General features: G+C 36.6%; 1 protein-coding gene across 12 annotated transcripts in view; it reads left to right on the top strand.

Annotated features, from left to right (window-relative positions):
- The window catches only part of RNF38 (ring finger protein 38), a 123,847-nt gene extending 98,565 nt beyond the window's left edge, over positions 1-25,282 (top strand). For all 12 annotated transcript variants that reach the window (XM_032860589.1, XM_032860588.1, XM_032860587.1 and 9 more), the window contains 9 exons: positions 4,949-5,162; positions 12,269-12,436; positions 13,688-13,858; positions 16,126-16,287; positions 17,020-17,126; positions 18,489-18,573; positions 20,146-20,267; positions 22,280-22,379; positions 24,385-25,282. In XM_032860589.1, the coding sequence (XP_032716480.1) occupies positions 4,949-5,162; positions 12,269-12,436; positions 13,688-13,858; positions 16,126-16,287; positions 17,020-17,126; positions 18,489-18,573; positions 20,146-20,267; positions 22,280-22,379; positions 24,385-24,447 (1,192 nt within the window). In that variant the 3' untranslated portion in view covers positions 24,448-25,282. The remainder of the gene's footprint in view (positions 1-4,948; positions 5,163-12,268; positions 12,437-13,687; positions 13,859-16,125; positions 16,288-17,019; positions 17,127-18,488; positions 18,574-20,145; positions 20,268-22,279; positions 22,380-24,384) is intronic.
- Positions 25,283-25,636: the final 354 nt, after the last annotated feature.

Raw genomic sequence — 25,636 nt, 5'->3', positions numbered from 1 at the left:
TTGACTTTATCAAGTATTCTATTTTAAGATTTCATTTATTAATTTGACAGAGATCATAAGTAGGCAGAGCAGCAGGCAGAGAGAGAGAGAGAGAGAGAAGCAGGTTCTCCATTGAGCAGAGAGCCTGATGCGGGGCTCGATTGCAGGACCCTGAGATCATGACCTGAGTTGAAGGCAGAGGCTTAACCAACTGAGCTACCCAGGCACCTCTCAAACATTCTATTTTTAATGTGGACAGCAGTAGTTCATTTATTTTTACTTGGTATAATCTTACATTATATTGATACCCCATTATTTATCCATCTATTGAATAATGGGTATGCTCAGTTTCTTAGTATTATATAGAGTATTATTAAGAACCTTTATTAAGGTTCTATTCTATTCTGTTATTAAGAACAGTTCTGGTATACACGTGGAAACATTTCACTAGCGTGTAAGCTTAGGAACACAATTGCTGGGTCATAGATAAGCTTTTGATCAGAAGGGGAATGTCAGAAGTGTCTATTTCCAGATGGTAGTAGTAACTAGTTATGGGTTGTTAAATTGAAGAGAAGCATCATGCTCTAAGCTCATGGAAACACAGAGTGGGGAGGACAGGAGGAAGCACTTACCTAGAAAAACTGACTTACAGGCTTATTCTGCTCAGCAGTGTGTGTTATTCCTTAACCTCATTCTCCATTAGGTACATTATTATAGGCTGGCTATAGGCTTAGCTGCCAGATTGCCTCCCAGAAGAAGGCTATGCAAGCAGATACAATATTCAGCAGCAGTCTAATAGAATTTAAGATACAAAGATGAGCGCACAAAGTGAAAGAAGGACACTAAACTCTAAAACAACTTTAACAGTTAATAGAACAGACAATTTTTGAGTAAGTATAACATGAGAGAGATGCAAGAGGATATTCATGAAAGTCAACTAGAAACCTGACTAAAGAAAAATTTAGAAATCAGGAAATGTGCAGAAAAGTTGTCCTAGTTTCTGGAAGATCAAGTGGAGAAATTTTCCCAGATACAGTGTAAAAGGCAAAATGAAAAGTGTGGATAAAAATGTTTAAATATAGAGACAGAGCCATCGGTTTTAAGTATGTCTAATATTTTCACACGGAGACAGTTGACCTTTTTTTTTTTCCTTTTAAGATTTTATTTATTTGACAGCACAAGCAAGGGGAGTGGCAAGCAGAGGGAAAGGGAGAAACAGGTTCCCCACAGAGCAGGGAAAGTCCGATGTGGGACTCGATCCCAGGACCCTGGGATCATGACCTGAGCTAAAGACAGTTGCTTAAGCAGGCACCTTGAAGGGACCTTTTTTTTTCTTTACATCTCAGAAAACATTCCTTCATTTTTTCACTCATTCATTTATTATTTTTATTAACATATAATGTATTATTTGCCCCAGGAGTACAGGCCTGTGAATCATCAGGCTTACACATTTCACAGCACTGATCCAGCACATACCCTCCCCAATGTCCGTAACCCAGCCACCCTATCTCAACCCCCCCGACCCCTCAGCAGCCCTGTTTGTTTTGTGAGATTAATAGTCTCATACGGTTTGTCTCCCTCCCGATCCCATCTTGTTTCGCTTTTTCCTTCCCTGCGCCCCACAACGCCTCACCCTGCCTCTTAAATTCCTCATATCAGAGAGATCATATGATAATTGTCTTTCTCCGATTGACTTATTTTGCTCTGTGTAATACCCTCTAGTTCCATCCATGTCATTGCAAATGGCAAGATTTCATTTCTTTTGATGGCTAGATAGTATTCCTGTGTGTGTGTGTTTGTGTGTGTGTGTGAGAGAGAGAGAGAGACATCTTCCTTAGCCATTCATCTGTTGATGGACCTGAGGGACCTTTTTAAGGAAATAATGCAAAACCATTTCTCAGAATTTAAGAAACACTGAGTGTTGAACAAGATTTTGGTGAACTTGCAGAACATACACCAAGAATAATAAAAATTCACAAATATTCCGAGACAGAAACTTTGAGTTCTGCCAGCTGATTTATCACTTAAGTATAAAGCCAAAATATAATTGCATTTCAAATATTAAGAAACCGAATTGACTGCAAGAAATCCTCCCTGAAAGAATTGTTAAAAATTGTACTCTCTTCCAGAAGTAGAAGAGTGAGTTCAAGAACTAGGATTTAAGACCATTGGTTAGCAAAGGAAATGAAAAAGACATACTATTAAGTCTGAGTAAAGGCCTGTTGTTTAAAAAAGAAAAAGAAATTCAGAAAAGATCTGCACATGAGTTGGGAATAGAGCAGAGAAGAGTTTACTTTCTGCCTATCAGGAATGCTGAGTAGATCTAGGTGTTGTTTTTTGAAAAGTGAAAGTATATATTTAAAAATTAAGGGTCATCACTAGGAGAATAGAAATAAGGAATGTATAGCTTCTGTAAAAAAAACAGATTAACAACACATATAGGAAACTCAGTCTAACAAAAGGCAGGTAAAAGGACAGAACAGTCTTGTGGCAAATGATACACCAAAAATAAAAGGAACAAAATATAGAGAGCCCAATGCGGGACTCGATCCCAGGACGCTGAGATCATGACCTGAGCTGAAGGCAGAGGCCTAACCCACTGAACCACCCAGGCGCCCCAAGTCTTTTATATATTTATTTTTAAGATTTAATTTTAAGTAACCTCTACAGCCAGCTCAGACTCATAACCTGAGATCAAGAGTTGCACGCTCCACTGACTGAGCTAGCCAGGCACCCCCATACAACAGTCCTTTAAAATATTTGTACAGATACAGGGGTGCCTGGGGGGCTGGGTCGGTTAAGCATCTGACTCCTGGTTTCGGGCTCAGGTCATGAACCTCAGGGTTGTGAGATAGAGCCCTGCATCAAACTCTGTGTCAGGCATGGAGCCTGCTTAAGATTATCTCCCTCTCCCTCTGCTCCTCCCCACCTCCCCTAAAAAAATTAAAGAGGAGATATGACAGCTGTATGCAATAATGAGATCCTGTATTGGATTTTCAGCAGTGAGGGGGCATAGTTGGAAAAACTAGTGAAATCTGAAATATGCTCTGTTTAATTAATAGTACAATACCAAGGTTTATTAATTTTAGTAATTTTTCCATGGTTATGGAAGATACTAGGATAAAGGAAAGCTGGGCAAAGGATATGCAAAAAACTATACTAAAATTATCTCAAAACATTTAAAAAAGTGAGTACTAGGGTGGATGACATCATAAATTCAGTGAAATACAGTATGTAGATTTTGAAGTAAAGATAAGTACATTTTGCAAAAAGAAATATTGAAGTTATTGGAGGCAGTTAATGAAACAAGAACCTGGGGTGTTTATCAGGAGCACTATTGAAGAGTTAATGTCAAAGAGGAATGTTGTTGTTCTCTTTAAGACTGGGGAGTTGGGAATGAGAAGAAGCAGATTTAGAGGTAGAGAGGTGACCTGATGTGTGCAGCTGTGTCTGGAATGGGACTCTTTGGCCTCTTTTGCCCAGTGTAGAGTACATTTTGTTTGTTTGTTTATTTAAAAGTTTTTATTTATTTGAGAGAGAATGAGAGAGAATGCGAGGGGCAGGGGGCAGAGGGAGAAGCAGACTCCCTGCTGAGCAGGGAGGAACCTTATGCCAGGATCATGACCTGAGCTGAAGGCGGTTGGTTAAGCAGCCGCCTTTGGCTCAGGTCATGATCCTGGTGTCCCAGGTGCCCCTTTGTTTGTTTATTTTAAAGATTTTATTTGAGAGAAAGAGCTTGAGAGGGCACAAGCAGTGGAGAGGGAGAAACAGCCTGCCCATCTCGCAGGGACCTGATGCTCGGGGGGTCATGACCAGAGCTGAAGGCAGCCACTTAACCCACTGAGCCATCCAGGTGTCCCTGTAGAGTACATTTGAATGAGGCTGCTTTTTTGAATTGCACTAGTGCTGAGCCATTATAAAAAGCAGTGGAGATGAATTGTGGAATTGTAGAGAATGGAAATCTACTCACAATAACAACTTGACAAAATTTGTGTTAAACTACATAGATGACTAAGGTGTAGGGGGAGTAAAAGTGGTTTCCTTCATAACCAGTCTTTTAAAATTCTGTATATTATAGGAATATTTATGCTGACGATATCTCAATGATTTCCATTTCTAGCATTTACTGAGTTACTATTATATTTGCAGTTGTAAACAAATGTTCTTCAGTTATGTCTTTTCTACTTGATATTGAAAAAGTCTCATTTTGAGTATGTAGGAACTCTTTCACCTCGATTTTTTTTTAAACTGAAGTATAATTGACACAATGTTTCAGATGTACAGCATAATGATTTGACAGATATGTTACACTATGCTCATCATAAGTGTAGCTACCATCTATCACCATATAATATTATTACACTGCCATTGACTATATTCCCTATGCTGTACCTTTCATCCCATGACTTATTCATTCTGTAACTAGAAGCCTATACCTCTCATGCCCCCTTCACTTATTTTGCTCTCCCTATCTCGCTTCCCTCTGGCAACTACCAATTTGAGGAACTATGTATTTCTGTATATCTTATATATCTTAGCTAGATAGACTAAACATGAAGTGGCCATTAGACATACATGGAATATTGGTAAGATATACACTTAAAATTTATATGTTTATAACATAAAGAGAGCAAAATAATGGGTTAAGCCATGTGAAATTGCTGATATTCGACTACTTTTGCCTTTACAGAAGGCAGTTTCATATAATTAAACAAACAAAAAAAAGGACCAGTAGTGGGCTATTGATTTCTAATATATTTGCAGAGCTGAATACTAATTTTGTAATTTTTTTTTTAAAAAGTTGTTTAAATTTGGTTTTAGAGCTGATGGGGAACCAGAGCAATTATTTAATACTCAGGCTTTTGCCTTAGCATAAACTGATGTATTGCAAAGAGAGACAACACAGAATCTTTATGGATCACAACAGTAAATATTAATAATGACTTTCTTGACATTTGATATATTATAGTCCTCCTGTCAGGCGCCAGAGAGGAAGAAGGGATCGTCTGTCTCGACATAATTCCATTAGTCAAGATGAAAACTATCACCATCTCCCTTATGCACAGCAGCAAGCAATAGAGGAACCTCGAGCCTTCCACCCTCCGAATGTATCTCCCCGTCTGTTACACCCTGCTGCTCATCCACCCCAGCAAAATGCAGTAATGGTTGACATACATGATCAGGTATAGTAACAGAATGTCCAGAAAATACAGATGCTAAAGATTGGTGGCAGTTTGTTGAGGTGGTTTTTCATTGTAAATTTCTTTTAATTTTACCTAAAAGGAAGCAATTTTTCCTAAACTGAAGCTGTTTTAGGTAAGTTCATTCTTTTTAAATTCTACATAGCTTGAAAGAAAGTTGAACTTTAGAAAATTAGGAGCAAGGTCATGAAAGCTCAGAATGGTTTCATGTATTGGTTGGAAATCACTGATAACAAGATTAATAGGAGAAAACAGAAAGTTGGTGGTTTGAATACACATTTCTGTTTCCCTCTCCCTTCCTGTTCTGGATAATTCAGTAGGCACGACAGTTGAGTACATCTTTGTTGGTAGGTATCCATGGGTCTCCAAAGGGATGACAGGTAGATGGCTTATTCCCTTTGTTCCTGCCAGGAGCTGAGGGACTATTTGAGAAGAGGGCTTGTCAGACAGAGCCTGAGAATCAAGACCAGAATTGTTTGGATTTCTTATGGAGTTTCTGAAGTCAGCAGTAAAGTTGCTGAATTTTAAGGATAAGGAAAAATTCGTCTTTCAAGTTTGTAGATAGAAAAGGAAGGAAACTCGAACTGGCATTCATTTTTTTCATCTGCAGTAGATGATAGGAAACAATGAAAACACTGTATATTGACAATTGAAAGAAAATATGATTTCTACCAGGCACCATCTTCTGTCAGACATGTTCTATCCTAGTTAAAGAAACACTTCAAAAAATTGATCATACAGTAAGAAGTTCTAAAAAGAAAAAATTCTCTAGACCACATTCTTTGTGGTCATAATCTGATAAAATTATAAATCATAACTTGAAAAGTAATTTTTAAAATGACACTGAAATGTTTGAGGCAAGATTATAATTGAGGAAAATTAAAGGAAATACCATCAAAGTCAGATATGCCTAAAGCTGTTGTCTGAGAAAATTTTATAAACCTTCATTATTTATTTTAAAAATAGAAAATAAATGAACTAATTGCTTGAGTAATTAGGGAAAAAATTACCAAAAGGAATGAAAAGAACAAATTACCAGGAAATATAATTGAAATTAACAATATAGAAATTTATTTAAAAAGAAGCAGCACAAATCCCAATCCTGGTGCTTTGAAAAATTGGTAAGAATAACTAGCGCCTTGTGAGCTTGGTTAAGGTGAAAAGAACCAAATATATAAAGGAAGTAGGAATGATTAAAAAAAAAAAAAAAGACCTATATCCATACACATAAGAAATATTCAAAGAATTTTCTTCAATTGTAAAATGAAAACACCTATTTCATAAGGGTTGTTGGGAGAACTAAGAGTTAATCTATTCTGAGCACTTAAACTAGTAACAAATGGTAAGCACTCAATTATTATTTTGCTGTTAGCTATTATAATGAAATTCTGTGTATAACTGAGGGGACAGAAAGAAAATACGAAGTTCCTAGAGGGTTTTATGCTTAGCGAAATAAGTCAGAGAAAGACAATTATCATATGATCTCCCTGATATGAGGAAGTTGAGATGCAACATGGCGGGGTTGGGGTAGGAAAAGAATAAATGAAACAAGATGGGATCGGGAGGGAGACAAACTGTAAGAGACTCTTAATCTCACAAAACAAACTGAGGGTTGTGGGGGTGGGATAGGGAGAGGGTAGTGGGGTTATGGACATTGGGGAAGGTATGTGCTATGGTGAGTGCTGTGAAGTGTGTAAAACTGGCGATTCACAGACCTGTACCCCTGGGGCTAATAATACATTGTATGTTAATAAAAAATTAATTTTTTAAAAATGCAAAAAAAATATGAAGGTCCAAAAATTGACCCAACAATAATAGAAATTTGAATTACCACATAAGTGTAAAAGCTACTTAGAATTTTACCATTGAAGGGACACAGTGATAAGATGGCTTCACAGATGATTTTTCTAGTTTGTAAGGAACGCTCATGTAATAATATACAAATGATTTCAGGCTTTTCTTAAAACCAAAAAACCAATTTTTTTTCTAATTATTTTATGAAACCCATGTAATTTTAATATCAAAAGTAAAGATAGTAATCCCCAAAGAACAATAGAAAACTCTAAAATACAAAGGATTTTCTAAATAGATGTTTAGAAATACCTAGCAGCATATCAAGAATAATAATAAAGGTTTATTCCAAATAAGAGGATAGCGTAGTACGAAAATATTCATAGTACATCAACAAATAATAGGAGAAAATAATGATTTTTATCAGAAGATGAAGTCAGTTAAAATTTAACAAAAATTAATAAGAAAGAACCAAAAGGAAATTACTTAAATATAATAAGTAAAATTAACAGCAAGTATCCTAATTGGCCAGAGATGAATCAGCAACTAGAGATGTTTGCTGTCCATTTTTATTTAATGTTACATTAAAAGTTATACCAAATGGAATAAGATAATGTAGTTAAAGGTATAAAACAGTGAAAGAAATAATTGTATTTTTCTCCTCACTATGTAATTGTAGAAGAAAACACAAACTCTAGTTTTAAAGAATTTAATATGGGGCCCATATGCAGATTAAATGTATAGATGTGTCTAACTTATATTGATCACTTCATGAATAGATATGGTATATCCATACAGTGAAATAATAATTCACTAAAAGGTGGAGTGAAGTACTAATTCAAGCTGCACTACTTGGATTAACCTTGAAAACATGCTAAGTAAAGAAAGTCAGTCATAGAAGGCCACATTTATATGAAATGTCTAGAATAGGTTAAATCCATAGAAATGGAAATGAATTGTTTCCAATATTGTTATGGAGGATAAGCCAGGACAAAGGAAAGAAAAAGAGTTTGAGAACAAGAAAAGAATAAATAACACCCATCAGTATTTGCAGATGAAATGATCATATGCATAGAAAAGCCCAAAGCATCTTAGATAAGCTAGTAGAATTAAGAATTGAACAGATTGGTTACCAAAACACCTATAAACAATCAGTTGTATTTTTCTTTTTTTTTATTTTTTTTATTTTTTATTTTAAAAGATTTTATTTATTTATTTGACAGAGAGAGATCACAAGTAGACAGAGAGGCAGGCAGAGAGAGAGAGAGAGAGAGAAGCAGGCTCCCTGCCAAGCAGAGAGCCCGATACGGGACTCGATCCCAGGACCCTGAGATCATGACCTGAGCCGAAGGCAGCGGCTTAACCCACTGAGCCACCCAGGCGCCCCCAGTTGTATTTTTCTATACCAGAATCAAACATAATAAAAAATACTTTTCAAAGATATATTTACACCAAACAACCAAGATTTTTTTCAACAGGTAAGCCATGGTGATGAGGGGAGATGCAAGTGGCAGTTAACAAACTTAGAGATATTCCAGTTAATTGTAATATGTAAACTATTTTGGATTCTGATTAAAAATTTGATACTGATGCATTGGAATTTTGAACAATATTATTTCTAAGGATCTTTTTCTCTCTCTTTTTTTTTTTCTTTTTAAAAGATTTTTATTTATTTGACAGAGAGATCACAAGTAGAAAGGCAGGCAGAGAGGGGGAAGCAAGCTCCCTGCTAAGCAGAGACCCCGATGCGGGACTAGATCCCAGGACCCTGAGATTGTGACCTGAGCCAAAGGCAGAGGCTTAACCCACTGAGCCACCGAGGTGCCCCAAGGACCTTTCTCTTAAGGGAGTTTGAAAATGCTCTTGTGGTTAAGTGTTTGTGTCTTCCAGAAATACATAGTAAAATATTTATTAAAGGATGGGTTCCTGGGATTTGCTTCAACAAAATACAGGAAAAGGAGAAGTTGATGGAAATGGATTGGCTGTGGTTTAATGGTTTTGGAGGCTACATAATGAATATGTGGGCTCATTATACTACTGTTGAGTGTGTTTGAAATTTTCTGTAATGTTCAAATGAAAAAGTATCATTGAAAAATCAAAATAATATGGAGGAAATTATGAAGCAATCTTAATAAAAGATGCCCAAGATTTATGTAGAAGATTGTAACACTTTGTTAAGGCAGTAAACCTATCTAAATACTGAAGGTTTGTCTTGTAAACCTTTTTGTAAAAACTGCCCGTTGTCAAAACTGACATTTGGAATATGTAGAAATAGCAGAATCTCAAGTAAATTTCCAGGAAGTTTTAGGTGTAACTTGAAAAGCTGATTCTGTCATTTCTGTGGCATTTTATTAAGGGCCTGGAATTATCTTAGGGTAGGGGAAAGCAGGCTACTGCTGACTGTTTCTGTAGAGTTTTACTGGAATGCAACTATGCTTTCTTATTTATCATCTATGGATGCCTTTTGCAGAGATCAAGATGCCCACAAGCCTAAAATACTTTCTGACTCTTTAAGAAATAGTTGGCTGACGAGTGCTCGGGTCTAGTTGCTAAGACCAAGTAGTTCTCAGAGTATGTGCTAGATCATCTGGCCAGCAACAGCAGCATCATCTACACATTTGTTAGGAATGCAGGTTCTCAGACTATACACTAGACTTACTAAATCAGAAACTCTGGGTATGGGACTCAGCAACCTGTTGTAACCCAAGTGATTCTAATGCCAGAATAATTAAATGGGCTAATGAAATAGAACATAAAGCCCAGAAATAAACCCACACATTTATGGAAACTTTAATGATATATGGCTTCAGATGAGTTGGAAGAAGACAGAATTTTTTTTTTTTTTTTTTTTTTTTTTAAATTTTTTATTTATTTATTTGACAGAGAGAGATCACAAGTAGACAGAGAGGCAGGCAGAGAGAGAGAGAGGGAAGCAGGCTCCCTGCTGAGCAGAGAGCCCGATGCGGGACTCGATCCCAGGACCCCGAGATCATGACCTGAGCCGAAGGCAGCGGCTTAACCCACTGAGCCACCCAGGCGCCCAAGAAGACAGAATTTTTAATTAATAGTGCTGGGACAATTGGGTACCCAATTCGTCTTCCTAGATACTAATTTCTTTTTTTTTTTTTATTTAAAGACTTTTTTTTTTTTTTAACTTTTCATTTATTTGACAGAGATCACAAGTAGGCAGAGAGGCAGGCAGAGAGAGAGGAAGCAGGCTCCCCGCTGAGCAGAGAGCCCGATGCGGGGCTCAATCCCAGGACCCTGGGATCATGACCTGAGCCGAAAGCAGAGGCTTAACCCACTGAGCCACCCAGTCCCCCCCGCTAGATACTAATTTCTAATAAGATAAGTAAAGCAGGGGTGCCTGGGTGGCCCAGTGGGGTAAGCCTCTGCTTTCGGCTCAGGTCATGATCCCAGGGTCCTGGGATTGAGCCCCGCATCGGGCTCTCTGCTCAGCGGGGAGCCTGCTTCCTCTCTCTCTGCCTCTCTGCCTACTTGTGATTTCTCTCTCTGTCGAATAAATGAATGAAGTCTTTAAAAAAAGATAACTAAAGCAGCATGGATTTGGCTCAAAATATAAGTGGGAACTTACTGAGTGGAGAAATATGCTGTTTATTTTCATTTAGAAGAGAAAAGTGTATCTTAATAAGTGGAACAAGTGTTGCAAGAAAAAATTAGAATCCTACTTCACACTGTAAATAAAAATAGATTTTAGTTAGAGATAAATGTAAAAAATAAAAGTATTAGAAAGTTTAGGAATATATATATATGTATAACCTCATCAAGAACTATAAATTTGTATTCAGTATCATTAAAAGGTTAATGAAAAGATACAAGACTGGGAAAATAGTTTTGTTAGAATGACAAGCAATAGATTTTTATCTCTAATTAAGCTCTAAATGAATGTGACCGAAAACCTGATAGAAAATGGTCAGGGAACAAAGGATAGTTTACAGAAAAGGAACTCTGAATGGTTAATAAACCTGTCATAAGGGGCACCTGGGTAGCTCAGTGGGTTAAGCCTCTGCCTTCAGCTCAGGTCATGATCTCACGGTTTTGGGATTGAGCTCAATCCCAAAATCCGCATCCGGCTCTCTGCTCGGCAGGGAGCCTGCTTCCCCCACCTCTTTCTGCCTGCAGTTTCTGCCTACTTGTGATCTCTCTGTCAAATAAATAAATAAAATCTTTAAAAATAAAAAAATAAACCTGTTATAAGATACTCACCTTCTCTAATCAGAGAAATGCAAATTTAAAACAAGCATGTTAATACTATTTTTTGTTGTGTGGTTTGTTTTTGTTTGTTTTTTTTTTCCCATTCTTCAGGTAGGTAAGCACAATTGTGACACAAGTACATCTACTTTGAGTGGAGATGCTGGGAAATGGTTCCTATTGTTACTGTTAGGATTGTGGCTTACCCAGCCATTTACGATACTGTAAAATTCACCCTTTTACCCAGAATCCCTCTGAAATAAATGAAACTACTAGTATGTATGGATATGTATTCAGTGATCTTTTTTTACAGTTGTGTTTACAGTGGTGAAAGAGTGAAAACAACTTGAATATCCCATTAGTGTATCAGTGATAGAAAACTGTGTTAAGTGGGTGTACTTGAAATGTCTGGCTTGTATCAAAAAGAATGAATTGACTTTAACTCCCTTCAAGACATATCTACAGTATTAATTGAAGAAAGTAATTTGCAAGCTATATCTCATTTATGTTAAGGGAAAAAAATTAACGTAACAATTTGTGGATAATCTGTATATATTGATATGCCCATGGAAAAAAGATGTTGAAGGGTTATATATTATTAACATTGTTTGTCTCAGGTAGGATAGGAATCAGACTGGCCAAGAGAAAAGGAAATTATTTAACCTTTTAAATTCTCCTTCACGTGTTGTACTAGTTGGATTTAAATTTTTAAAAAGATTGCCTGTTGGATGTGGCTAGGTATTAGACGATACAGCTTTCATGTTTCAAAGTTTCCTCAGAAAAGTTTTCTCTATAAAGCAGACGAGAAGAGTTAATACAGCAGTTCATTATTCTCCTGGACTTTTCAAGTCTTTTTGAGGGTCAAGTTTTGTCTCAGTTCTGTGGGTTTTATATATTATTCTTGAAACAGTCAGCTGTCCTGTACAATGATAAAGAATATTCTGGTTGAAGCCTTTGGAGAAGTGCATTGTGAAATTCTGTGTAGCTAAGAGAGGAATCCATAAAGGCCTAGATTTTAATTTTTAATAGTTGATTTCTTATTCAAACACCTGAAGTTCTAAGGTTGCATTTTTCTTTCCTACTAGCTCCATCAGGGCACTGTCCCTGTTTCTTACACAGTAACAACAGTGGCACCACATGGGATCCCACTCTGCACAGGCCAGCACATCCCTGCTTGCAGTACACAACAGGTCCCAGGATGCTCTGTGGTTTTCAGTGGACAGCACCTCCCTGTCTGTAGTGTGCCTCCTCCAGTAAGTCTGCAATCCCCTTAGAATGGCTAAGTGTAAGCAAACAGAATTAAAGAGACTGCTCTTTGGAAAAAGCTTTTCATTTTCAAATAAAAAATGCAATTTTATTGCAACAGGAGTCTCAAAGCATACTTAAAATAACGATTTAGTAAAGTTAGCTTTAAAACTTGGTGTATTTTCAAATTAAATTACACATATTTGAATATCCTGAAGAGAAAGCATGTATCAGCACTGTTTATAATTAAACCTTGATAAAGGTTGGATTTAGGGTACTAACATGGGATATTAAACTACTTAGGAAGTTAGTGTCAGAGACTTTAGTGATCAACAGTAATAGCCTCAGCACTTACTAGATTTTACAAGCACTTTGAGTGCTTGGTCTTACTTATTTCTCACTGTAGGAAGCCCGTGGTAACAATGGTATCCCCATTTTCTAGATGATGAAATTGAAAATGACTTAATGTCACAGAGACAATTAGTATGAGAGAGCAGTGATTCACACCCCACTTCCTTCTGCCTCTTAAGCTCATGTTTTATCCTTTAATCCACTAACCCCCAGTCTAACCTCCTTATTTCACAAATGAGGTCACTGAAATCCAGAGAATTTAAATGACTTGTCTGACTAAGGTTTTCAAAGTAAAGCACTTTCCTGAAACTAAATATAATCCTAATATCTTTATTTGAATATGAGATTAAAAGGAACACAGAAATACCAACTCTAGTTTTAATTTATTAATTTATCCCAACCTTGATTTCTCAGTAATGGATTATGGGATCAGTGTGCTAAATTAGCAGACTAAAATATTGAGAGACATAACATAAGGGACTTAGCTATGGGTTGGGCTCTTAGTAAATATCAAAATTCCATAAATAAGAAAATTTCTGTAACATTGAAAAGGATAGGTTCTTGGACAGGAAAGCAGTAATATCTGGTTATTCAGTCAAGTAGAAAGGAGCTTCCTCTTCTGTGCAACATTTTTCACTCCATTTCATAGGTATCAAAAAGCTAGAGAGGAAGTTAGGTGTTTTGACTTATGTGCCAGAACTATATAAAATACAGAATAATTACTAGTATTTTACTGATAAATGCAAAAATACGCTATAGTTTCATTGTCAGTGTAGGTCATTAAGACATTTTGGTATGATTTTGAGCGGGATATGGCAATGACATTTCAATCTCAATGTATAGGTTTTTAAGAATATATTATTACTAGTTTTATATTAATAAACAACAAATAATGGTTTCTTTTACAGATGCTTCAAGCATGTTCAGTTCAGCACTTACCAGTACCATATGCCGCATTCCCACCCCTTATTTCTAGTGACCCATTTCTTTTACATCCTCCCCACCTTTCTCCCCATCATCCTCCTCATTTGCCACCACCTGGCCAGTTTGTCCCTTTCCAAACACAGCAGTCACGATCGGTAGGTATCTACTCTTATGTCTTTTATTTTCAGAGAATGTATAGACCTAAGAGGCAGATTAATTTGATAGCTGTTATTTGTTACCACTTAAAAACTATAATTTAGGCATTCTTCTGGTTCTTAAAAGAATTAGGGAATTCACAGATAAATAAATTAATATAAACATGTTTACCTAAAATTATCTTGGTTGCTTAAGTTTTTCTAGTTCTTTTATATGTCTCTTGTATAATTTAAAATTGTTCCTTCATGTCTGCAATCCTTCTGGAAGTAAATCTGAAGAAAAATTCAGTTCTGTTTTTTCCTTTTATGTATTTCTGAAATGGTGGAAAATGAAAGTATTATAAAATAGTTTATTTATACTTGCTATAATAATTACTTTCATTTAGGCAAGTAATGTAAATTTCTTTGTTTTCTGGGGTTTTTTGAAGTCCCAATTTTCTTCTATATTCTGACGAAAAGATGAGGTCATCTGTTAAAATACAGTTAATTTTGTCTTGGGACTGGAATTTAGCTGAGAGGCATATTCTTTTGAGGGGTTGGGGTTTGAGGGGTTGCAGCAGTGGAAGGGAGGGCACAGGAAGGAGGCCCAGATGTTTTTTGGACAGGCCAAGTTAACCATCTGAACTATCAGGCATTCAGGGTGAATGGGAAAGAGAACATATGGAATGATTAGGGGAAAAGATTTTAAGTCCTGTGAAAGGAACTTGACCATGTATCCTAGAGGAACCTTAACCATCCTTTACCCAGGATTTATGCACCGTGCGGGGTCTCAGGTAGAGGAGAACTTAACCTGGATGCTCCTCTGACAGCTATAGAAGCCAATTAGGACAAAAGTTTGGCTTATCCAGAAAGGTATAACTACTTCTATAAGAAAGTCTTTATTAGAATCATGGCAGGATTGGGCAGGATGTTCTTAGCTTCCAGTACCTGATAATTCAAGGTTAAAACAAAATTTTGCCATCACTTACGTTTGAGTTTGGTATCCTTTAAAAGGTCCAGTCACATAGCCAGATCACAGCAGCTCAGGTTCACTTGTGTTGTCATGGTGTCAGCGGTTGGGATTTCTCTCAGCGTATATAAGCTCCCAAACTAAAGTGGAATTTTGTTTGAATAGTGAATAATGTGTTGATAATTGTCTAACTGCAGAGGAAGTTGGACTAACATTGAAGAATACGTGTTCCTAAAGGAATCAGATACGCAAAAATATGTACATAAGTGTTCATAGTAGCATTACTCCTAACATCAAAAGGTGGAAAGAGTTCAAATGTCCATCAACTGATGCAGTGAATCTTTTTTAACTATAAAAAGGAGTGAAGTACTGATACACAAACTACAAAATGGATGAGCCTTGAAAACATTATGCTAAGTGAAAGAAGCCAGACACAAATGACACAAACATATGAAATGTTCCAGGATAGGCAAATCTGTAGAAATGGAAGGTAGATTGGCAATTGTCCAAGGATTGGGGAGGACTGGGAAAATGGGGTAGTGGACTCCTAATGAGCACAGGTTGGGGGGTGGAGGGATGAAAGTGCCATGGAATTAGATAGTGATGAAGGTCATACAACTCCGGTGAATCTACTTAAATCTATTGAATTGTACCCCTTAGCAGGGTGATTTTTTTTTTTTATAGTATGTGAATTATATCTCAGTAAAGCTATTGTCAAGAAGAAACATACTATGTGCTTTGCTTTCCTACATTGTCTCAGTGTTCATAGCATGCTTTTGAAGTAGGCAGTGAACCTTTTAGTCCTCTAGATAGTATGAGGTTCATATGAAGTTATTTATATAAAAGTCACATGGCTCATTAGTGACAACAACAAGAGTCTAATACTGAAGCCCATAAGTCTTCTAATACAGCATCATGTCTGCTCTATATGATCCCACCCATTTAGCCCTGGTTCTGATTTATAAATATACACATGCTCAGTTTCATATGTTAAAGATGTCTGAAGTGTCTGAAGATTTTGTGAGGTCAGTGTATTATGACTAAAAAGGAATTTTAACTTCTATATAATTACTTTCCATCTCCTTTTTATGAGACATTTCAAATAGTAAAATGTTTATTGGAAATGTTTTAACAACATGTTTCAGAGATTTTACTGTAGTCTGTATGTCCACATGTATAAATTTAGATTGGTATAAACATCAAGAAATAAATGACCTTAAAGGTGTTTGGGGGAGGTTAATTTTTATTATTATGAAACATAGTATGTCTAAACACTGGTAGTATATTAATATATTAGTTTGCTCTTTTCCTCCCTCAGCCTCTGCAAAGGATAGAAAATGAAGTGGAACTCTTAGGTGAACATCTTCCAGTAGGAGGTTTTACTTATCCTCCATCGGCCCATCCCCCAACATTACCTCCATCAGCTCCTTTGCAGTTCCTAACCCATGATCCTTTGCATCAGGAGGTGTCCTTTGGAGTAGTAAGTTTTCAGTCATGTTATTAATCTATTACTTGCTCTGATAACTTGTTTTGAGTTCTGTTTCTATATAACTCTGCCTGTTTAGAACTTTAAATGTATTCTTGAAAGCGTTTAGTTGGAAAATTGTATTTAAAACTACACCTAAGTGTATTTTTTTTTTTAAGATTTTATTTATATCTAAAGAGGAAGAGAAAGTGGGTGGTGAGGGAGAGGGGCAAGCAGATTCCATGCTAAGCTCAGAGCCTGGTGCGGGACTCGATCCCATCACCCTGAAATCATTACCTGAGCCAAAATCAAGTCAGATGCCCAACTGACTGAGCCACCCAGGTGCCCCAGTCACTAAGGAATATACTTAAGTGTATGGTTGTTGTTTTTTTTAAGATTTTATTTATTTATTTGACACAGAGATCACAAGTAGGCAGAGAGAGAGGGAGAAGCAGGCTCCCTGCTGAGCAGAGACACCCCCCCCCCCATGCGGGGCTTAATCCCAGGACCTTGAGATCATGACTTGAGCTGAAGGCAGAGGCTTTAACCCACTGAGCCACCCAGACGCCCCTTAAGTGTATGTTTTAAACTAGTTGTATTTATGCTAACATTTAATAAATACCAAATGTTACTTACTTAAATACTAAGAAATTTTGTAGGTTTTTTAAGAAGAGAGACTATTAGGCAAAATAAATAGTTAAAAAGGTAGGGTGATCTTAAATTGTTTTAACTTTTTTCCCCCTACAGCCTTATCCTCCATTTATGCCTCGGAGGCTCACAGGACGTAGTAGATATCGATCCCAGCAGCCAATACCACCTCCCCCCTATCATCCCAGCTTACTACCATATGTGTTGTAAGTTCTGTTTTTCTCATTTTAGTGAATTCTGAATTTTGATAGCCTTGACATTCTCCTCCTTTTATGAATATCTTCTGTGTGATACACGATTTAGGGTGTGTTAGAGATTTGTTTTTATTTAATGTTAAGGGATTGGACTGGGAGACTGTGTAAGGGTGGAATAAAGAGAAGAACCAAGAACAAGGGAGAAGTGGGAGAGGAAGAAATTTGTGAGCCAGAAAATAGGTCAGAAGATTTTAAAAAAAAATCAAAAAGTAGAAAAGTTTACAATTTTGCCTCTCTTACAGCTGTCATCACTAGCTACCTTTGAATTTCCAGCTTTTTAAATTAAGATTTTATTATTTATTTGAGAGAGAGCGTGCGCGCCCGCATGTGCATGTGCATGTAGCAGGGAGGGGCAGAGGAATAGGGAGAAGCAGACTCCACACCAAGTAGGGAGCTCATTGTGGGGCTTGATCCCAGGACATTGGGATTTATTTCTGTGCCTTAGAAATACTGTTAGGATTAAGTTTGTAACAGATGCCCAAGTGTTACACATGATAGTTTTTAATTTGTCTCTCACTGAGTGAAGTTCAGAAGTGGGCGGTTCAGGGATTGTTAGCCCAATAATTAAGGAATGGTTCTACCATGTTCAAAATTTTATGGCTTTCTCTACATGATTGAAGATGGCTCCTCGGGTTCTAGCCATTATATCTACACTCCAACTAGCAAAAATGAAAATGGATCTCTCTGCCTTCCTGCCTAGTTTCCACTGGCCAGAATTCAGTCTCAAGTCTATAATTACCTTCTAAGAAGACTAGGAAATGTTTTTATACAGAGGGCAATGCTCCTATACCACACTTTTTTGATAATTGTAGCTATATTAGAAGTCTTAAAAATCAGATAGTATCAGAACTTGGCTCTTAAAATTATGTGAAGTCTTAAGTGATCCATGTAAAGTTTAAAATCAGCAAATCGGTTTCTACTAAAATATAGTTTGCTGGGATTTTGGTAGGGGTTGCATTAAATTTATAGATCAATTTTGGAAGAGAATTGGTATCTTCTAGTCTGCTTAACAGTATATTTCTCTATTTGTTAATTTAAAAAAATCTTCCTGGTTGTAGTATTTTTAGTTTTTAATTATATAGGTCTTGCACGTGTTTTATTAAATTATAATCCCTAATATTTCATGTTTTTTATGCTATTGTGAGTTGTATTTTTTTAATGTCAGTTTTATTGCTAGTAAAGTCCTTTAAAGGGTTGCCACTGATTAACACTGACCATTCTTTATTCTTCTAGCATTAACCTTGTTCTTCCCATCCTATTCATTGAAGTAGTGTACCAGTGTATCAATATTAGTGTTGGTTGTTTTCACTGCAGATCAATGCTTCCAGTGCCACCTGCAGTGGGCCCAACTTTCAGCTTTGAATTGGACGTGGAAGATGGAGAAGTAGAAAATTACGAGGTTAGTAGGTAAACTGAGTTTGTTTGGGTAGAGTTATATGCATAAGAAGTATTCTACTCATTCACCTAATTAAACATGCATTTGATAAGTCCTTTGTATGTTTCACAACATGAATATATCAAAAAAGTGGTCAGCATCCTTGGGATATTTCTACACGTACCACACACCTATGATAATAAGATAGGCTTGGTGCTATATTAGAGTTACATAAAATGCCTTTGAGAGAATGTAAGTGGGAAACAGTGAATTGTGATTTGGTGTGAAAAGATTTTTTGGAAGCACAGGTGTTTGAGTTGGTTCCTAACGGATGGAATAAAAGCAGCTTCATACATGAGATTGAGGTAGGGAAGTGCTGGATATTCTTGAGGCATGACATAAAGTTGGTGGCTTAAGTGAAAAGGAGAAAATAGAGATTTGATTGAAAATCTCAGCTGGCTGTTGAGTATGTGTGCCCTGCTAGAGACATAATTTTCACTGTTGGGAGGAAGGAGCTGCTAAATGTTTTGGTTCTGATGGCATCAGATTCTACCTTTAAGAGTCAAAACTGCTAGTAGCATAAAGGAATAGATGGGAATGGTTAGACATTAGTGGGAGGAAAACTTACTAAATAGGTTGGGTAAATTACAGAACCATGCATTCTGAACTATGGGAACTGCAAATATAAAAGAGTAGATCTTGAGAGACTTTTTTCTTTATTCTTAAAGTTTTTAAATGTGGTTTAATTTGAGAGACTTAACACTAGAATCAGCAGGACTTGATTGCCAAATAGTTTGTGGTAGTGTCGGGTGTGCACAGGGGGCTTGCAAAAGAAGATGCTCTGCAAAAAAGATCGCAGTAGTTCATGAAGAAGGCAATAGCAGGTCAAGTAGCTTATATTTCACATACTTATATAATTTTATATATAATATATAAAATAATATATTACTTGAGGTTACGAATGGGAGGTGCAGTTTAGGGGTTGGAAGGCAACTTTGTATTGTTGATTGTAAGTGACAATGTGACTTTTTTTTTTTTTTAAATACTAGTTAAACCTTTCTCACCCCAGCTTTACTTGGTCTCTATACAATGTGAATAGAACCTAGGGACAGGGAAGAGACAAACATACACATACAATCTTAAAGCACCTTTGGTGTGTTGTTGTTTTTTGTTTGTTTGTTTTGTTTTGTTTTTAAACACACGTGGAAGAGATCAGGCCAAATACTATATTCTTCTGTAGTTTTCAAAATGCTCTTATGTCATTTTCCTTCTATCTTATATAATCACACTGCACTGTCCTTTGGACTCCAGTTCCAGATTTCTAGAGAGAGAAAGGGGCTGTGTAATAATTTCCTGGTTTCGTTTCTACACTGATGATGTCAGTTTCGTGCAAAGGAGTTGGTTATCCTTTAGGTATTGTATACTAAAATTAAGTCATAAGTCATGTTGCTGAAGAGGACAGCTCCTTGTTGAATAGATAGATCATGTACCCATCAGTGGAAAAAACAGTGATACCATCCCAACATAAGAAAAATATTTTGGGATGCCTGGGTGGCTCAAAGAGAGATGAAAATTGGCTCCTATTTCCCTTTCTAGGCCCTACTAAACCTGGCAGAGCGACTGGGAGAGGCTAAGCCTCGAGGACTGACTAAAGCAGATATTGAACAGCTTCCTTCTTACCGGTTCAATCCTAACAATCACCAGTCAGAACAGACTTTGTAAGTACATTTTTCTGACATCACTCGGAAATTTCCTTTTCTACCTTTATAAAATAAAAGCTTGAGAGTCAAAGATAACTTGATAAAGATAAATAGTCTCTATTGCATACTCCAGGCCTGTCCTATTCTGTAAGTTAGCCAGTAGTCATGTGAGGCTGTTTAAATTAAATAAAAAGTTAAGTTTCTTTATTGCACTCACTAATGAGTCTGTTGTTAGAAGATGTAGAACATTTCTGTCTCTAACAGTTCTGTTCGACAGTCCTGTTCTAGATTTTTAGGTTGCCTAGAAATTTTATGGTTTCTATTTCTAACTTCAAAATATTTTATATGAGATTGAAGAGCTTATACATGTAAAGGTTGAGGTTTTTACATAAATATTCTCCTTATTATAGTATCTTTAAGGACAACTTTATGGAGATACAATTCACGTGCAAAATATGCAATCAGTGGTTTTTAATATATTCATAGAGTTTTGTGACCTTCAAATTTGCAGTCTTCAAATTCAAATGTACACCATTTCTCCACGCCAAAAAGAAACCCCTTACCTACTAGCAGCCACTTTCCATTTTTCCCCAATCCTATCTATTCCAGCATAGCTTCCCACTAATTTACTTTTTTATCTCTGCAGCTCTGCCTGTCCTGGACATTTCACATTAATGAGATCATACAATACATGCTCTTTTATGTATGGCTTCTTTAACTTAGCATAATGTGTTCAAGGTCCATTATTTTGCTTGTATCAGTACTTCATGCCTTTTTATGGCCAAATAATATTCTGTCGTAAGGATAACACCAAATATTGCTTATCCTCTTCCTCAGTTGATGGGACTTTTGGGTTGTTTTCATGTTTTGACTAGTATTAATAATACTGCTGTGAACATTTGTGTACAGAATTTTTCTGTGGATATGTTTTCATTCCTCTTGGGTATCTAATAGATCATATGGTAGCTTTGTTTAACCTTTTTTAAAAAGTTTTTATTTATTCATTTATTTAAATAGTCTCTACACCGAACATGGGACTCAAACTTAGAACCCTGAGATCAAGAGTCACGTGCTCTTCTGACTGAGCGAGACAGATGTCTTTGTTTAACCTTTTGAGAACTTACAATTTTTTCCAAAGTTGATACACAATTTTACATTCCCACCGGCAATATGTAAAGTTTCTCCATATCCTCTCCAGTGCTTATTACTATTCTGTTTTGATTCTAGCTGTCCTAATGGGAGTGAGGTGGTATCTTACTAAGTGTACCTCCATTTCCTATATGGCTAATGATGTTGGACTATTTTAGTATGCTTATTGGCCACCTGTGTATTTATTTTCTTTGGAGAAATGTCTGTTAACATCCTTTGTCCATTTTTAAATTGTTGTATTTTTATTATTGAGTTGTAGAGGTTATTTATATGTTATACATACAAGTTGTTCCCTTATAAGATACGATTTTCAAAAATACCTCCCATTTTGTAAGTTGTCTTTGCACTTTCTTGATGGTATCTTTTGAAGCACAATTTTTTTAAATGTTCGATTTATCTACTTTTTTTGTTTCTTGTGCTTTGGTGTTGTTTCTGCTAAACCATTGCTTATTCCAAGGTCATGAAGATTTACCCCTATGTTTTCTTTTGGCAGTTTAATAATTTTCAGCTCTTAATTTAGGCCTTTGTTTACTTTTCAGTTAATTTTTGTATATCATGTGAGGTAGGGGTCCAACTTCATTCTTTTGTATATGGATGTCTGATTGTTTCAATACCATTTGTTGAATATTATTAGTGTCTTCAGTATTAAGACAAGCTTGGATGTTTAACCAGTTTTCTTGATGATCTCTCCATAAAGTGAAACATTCTAAATGTCTTAATATCATGATTTTTTCAGGATATTGATAAATTATTTTGTCTTGAAATTTAAATGACAGTTTGAAAAGTGAGATGATAAATGGTTTTTCTAGGTTTCATTAGTCATAATAAAATATAAAACCACTTGGATTTATGGTTAAGTGATCTTTTTTGCTTTTTTTTAGGTGTGTAGTATGCATGTGTGATTTTGAGTCAAGGCAGCTACTTAGAGTTTTACCCTGTAACCACGAGTTCCATGCCAAGTGTGTCGACAAATGGCTTAAGGTAAAGTGATGGCATCTGTGAAGAGAATAACATTGAATTTTCTTTTTTGTTGACCACAGTTTTATGTAAAGTAAGTCCCTTGTTCTGGTGGAGGATGGATAAGGAGACAAAATTTTCAGTGATGTCTGCAAATAGAAAAGGCCAGTAAAAATTAACTAGAGTCATCAATGTGGGAGTAATTGTGCAAACCTTAAAAATAGGTTATTTGTCTTTAATCATCAGTATATCCTTTCTAGTGGTATATATAGGGATGAATTCTGAACTTGTTGGGCCAGTTTCATCTAAGAGTTTAGAAGGGACTTCCTTTGTTAGAAATTTACATGGGAAATGAACCATTAGTGCTTTTATTTTATTTATTTATTTTTTAAAGATTTTATTTATTTATTTGACAGAGATCACAAGTAGGCAGAGAGGCAGGCAGGGGTGGGAGAAAGCAGGCTCACTGCTAGGCAGAGAGCCCAATGCGGGGCTCGATCCCAGGACCCTGAGATCATGACCTGAGCCGAAGGCAGAGGCTCAACCCACTGAGTCACCCAGGGGCCCCCACTAGTGCTTATATTTAATCCTGATCATTTTTCTGTTCTGTAGGTATGAAAAACCTACAGAAACAAAGGACACAAATTCCGTATTTTGTACTGGTAGAATAAAAATATGATGCAGTAAAATAATTTTAAAAGGGTCAACTTTATTGTTTTTTTAAGAGTATTCTGATTAGGAGATAAGACCAGTGATTTAGATAAGGTCACAGTTTGGTGAGGAAGACAGATGAGTTAAAACAGAATTAGTCCTCTGTATGAGCACAGAGTAAGGGTGCCCACTTTAGCTCAAGCCGAATCCAGAAGGCAAAGATTGTTAACTTTTTAAAAAAGTATTATATGTGCATGGCCCTGCAGTGTAGAACGGAGATTGATAAGAAAATAGCAGATCGTATATGGCTGATTTCAAGAGTGGCAAGAGAAGAGATAATTCAAAGATAGGGCCAGTGACCGGCTTATTGTGAAGTCACAATGTGTGTGAAGGAGTGTGGACTTGATCCTGGAAGTGATGTGGAAGCCTATGACTGAGATTGTGTTTTAGGAAGATGACTGACCACCATTTGGAGAATGGAAAAGGAGAGAGATTTCTGAGAGACTTTGAGAAGGAATGGTGATGTTCTGAGCTAGACAGAGAAGGAATACTGGCAATTGGATGAAAAGAAGAGAACTGATTCGAGAGCTATTATAACGTACAGACGGGAGTATTGGGTGAATAAAGTGTTTTAGAAAGAGAGCAGGTGATACTTAGTTTTGTGGCTTTGGCAACTCAAAGAACAGTGGTGCCATGTGTTGAGAGGGCATTTTAAGCTAGTTACTAAGTCTGTCTGAACTGGTGATAGGTAATCTTGTCTATATGTTGAAACAGACATAATTAAAAACAGTAATTCATCGACTACTAAGTCTTTGAGTTTGTAGGTTCTTTTTGTTTTGTTTTTTTTTTTAAGATTTTATTTATTTATTTGACAGAGAGGTAACACAAACAGGGGGAGTGGAAGAAGGAGAAGCAGGCTTCCTGCTGAGCAGGGAGCCTGATGCGGGGCTCGATCCCAGGACTCTGGGATCATGACCTGAGCTGAAGGCAGATGCTTAACGGCTGAGCCACCCAGGCACCCCTGTAGTGTATTTTTTTTTTTATATTTTATTTATTTATTTGGCAGAGATCACAAGTAGGCAGAGAGGCAGGCAGAGAGAGGGGGGAGGCAGGCTCCCTGCTGAGCAGAGAGCCCGATGCAGGGCTCGATCCCAGGACCCTGAGATCATGACCTGAGCCGAAGGCAGAGGCTTTAACCCACTGAGCCACCCAGGTGCCCCTGTAGTGTATTTTTTTTTAAAGAGATGAAATGATTGCTTTGCATCTTTTTAAAGGAATTAATAATGTAAAAACTATGGGAAATAAAAATAGCTCATTGTGTTTAACGTGTTACATTGTAAAATCACAGTTTAGACATATTTTCTCTTTTGTATTTTAGGCAAATCGTACTTGCCCAATCTGCCGAGCTGATGCTTCAGAAGTGCATCGGGATTCAGAATGACCAACCTAAGAGCACAATTTTAGTTTGGGTGTTCCTCATCACATGTATATACGGACTATCCATTGAACTTAATCTGTGTGGCTTCCAGCCCTCCCTTTACCAAAAGGGTCAATGGACCTTTCTTTGCACTGTGTGACTTAATCAACTATAAAAGCTTACAATTAGTCTTCACAATTATGGGATTGTTATACTAACCGTGTGATTGGAACTCCAAAGACTTTTTCTTTAGCTTAATTTTGTGTGTGCACTAACATTCCCTGGTTTTTGTGTGATCATTCCGAGTGTTGCTGCAAGATTACAGTGGACGTGATCTTTTAGCATGTGCTTTTATAAAAAGTGGTAGCTCCAGATGATATAGCAATCTACCTTATATAGAGCCTTCAGAAACTGTGAGTGGAAATGAATGCAGCGTATGACTGTTGATGATAAATGTATCTGTGTGTGAGAGAGAATGCGCAACTACTTGTGTGAGGGCATGGTAGCTAACGTGTGTATGAGATCCTATATACCAGCATGTACCAAGAATGTGTGTGTAGTTTTAATTATGCTGCAATGTATAATCTGGTGTGTTATTTAAACAGCACTAGTACTGTACACTGGTTTTTTCCCTTGTGTTTGCTGTTGCACACTGATTGCTAAGGGTGCATCAATGATAAGCATTGAATACTCCATCCCTTCCCTCCCAGTGAATGGAATGAGAAAAGCCTTCTTCCTTTGCTTCAGGCAGCTGTCACCTTCTCTTTGTTGGTGGTCCCAAGTGGGTCACTTAAGAAAAAAAGTGTAACAGATTTCTCACTCCATGAACCTGATTTTTTGATTCTGTTGTGAAAAAAAATTTTTTTTTAATCTCCAACTTACTGTTTCCAAAAAGAAGGTGCAATATCATACATCATCAGTTAGCAATATTAGCATTTCAATCAGTGATTTGAATGTTGATACTTTCTTGTTTTTTCCTTTACATTTCCAGTAAGTTTCTTACAGGAAGTACCTGTGATTTTTTTTTTTTTTTTTAATGTTTAGGTTTGTAGTCTATTCTGAAGATTTTTGAGTAATATATTTCTAAGAATATCGCTGGTCCCATTGTCTCACCTCCTTTACTTCCACCAGAACAAAATCTGTTAGCTAATTCAGCTTGACTTTTGATATGTTCTTTGTTAAGCGCTCATAGGCAACTAAATTCTTTTAAGAA

The sequence above is a fragment of the Lontra canadensis genome, unplaced genomic scaffold (genome assembly GCF_010015895.1).
Source record: "Lontra canadensis isolate GAN:19392208 unplaced genomic scaffold, GSC_riverotter_1.0 scaffold19, whole genome shotgun sequence".
NCBI classification, from domain to species: domain Eukaryota; kingdom Metazoa; phylum Chordata; class Mammalia; order Carnivora; family Mustelidae; genus Lontra; species Lontra canadensis.
This window is presented reverse-complemented; position numbering and strand designations above follow the sequence as displayed.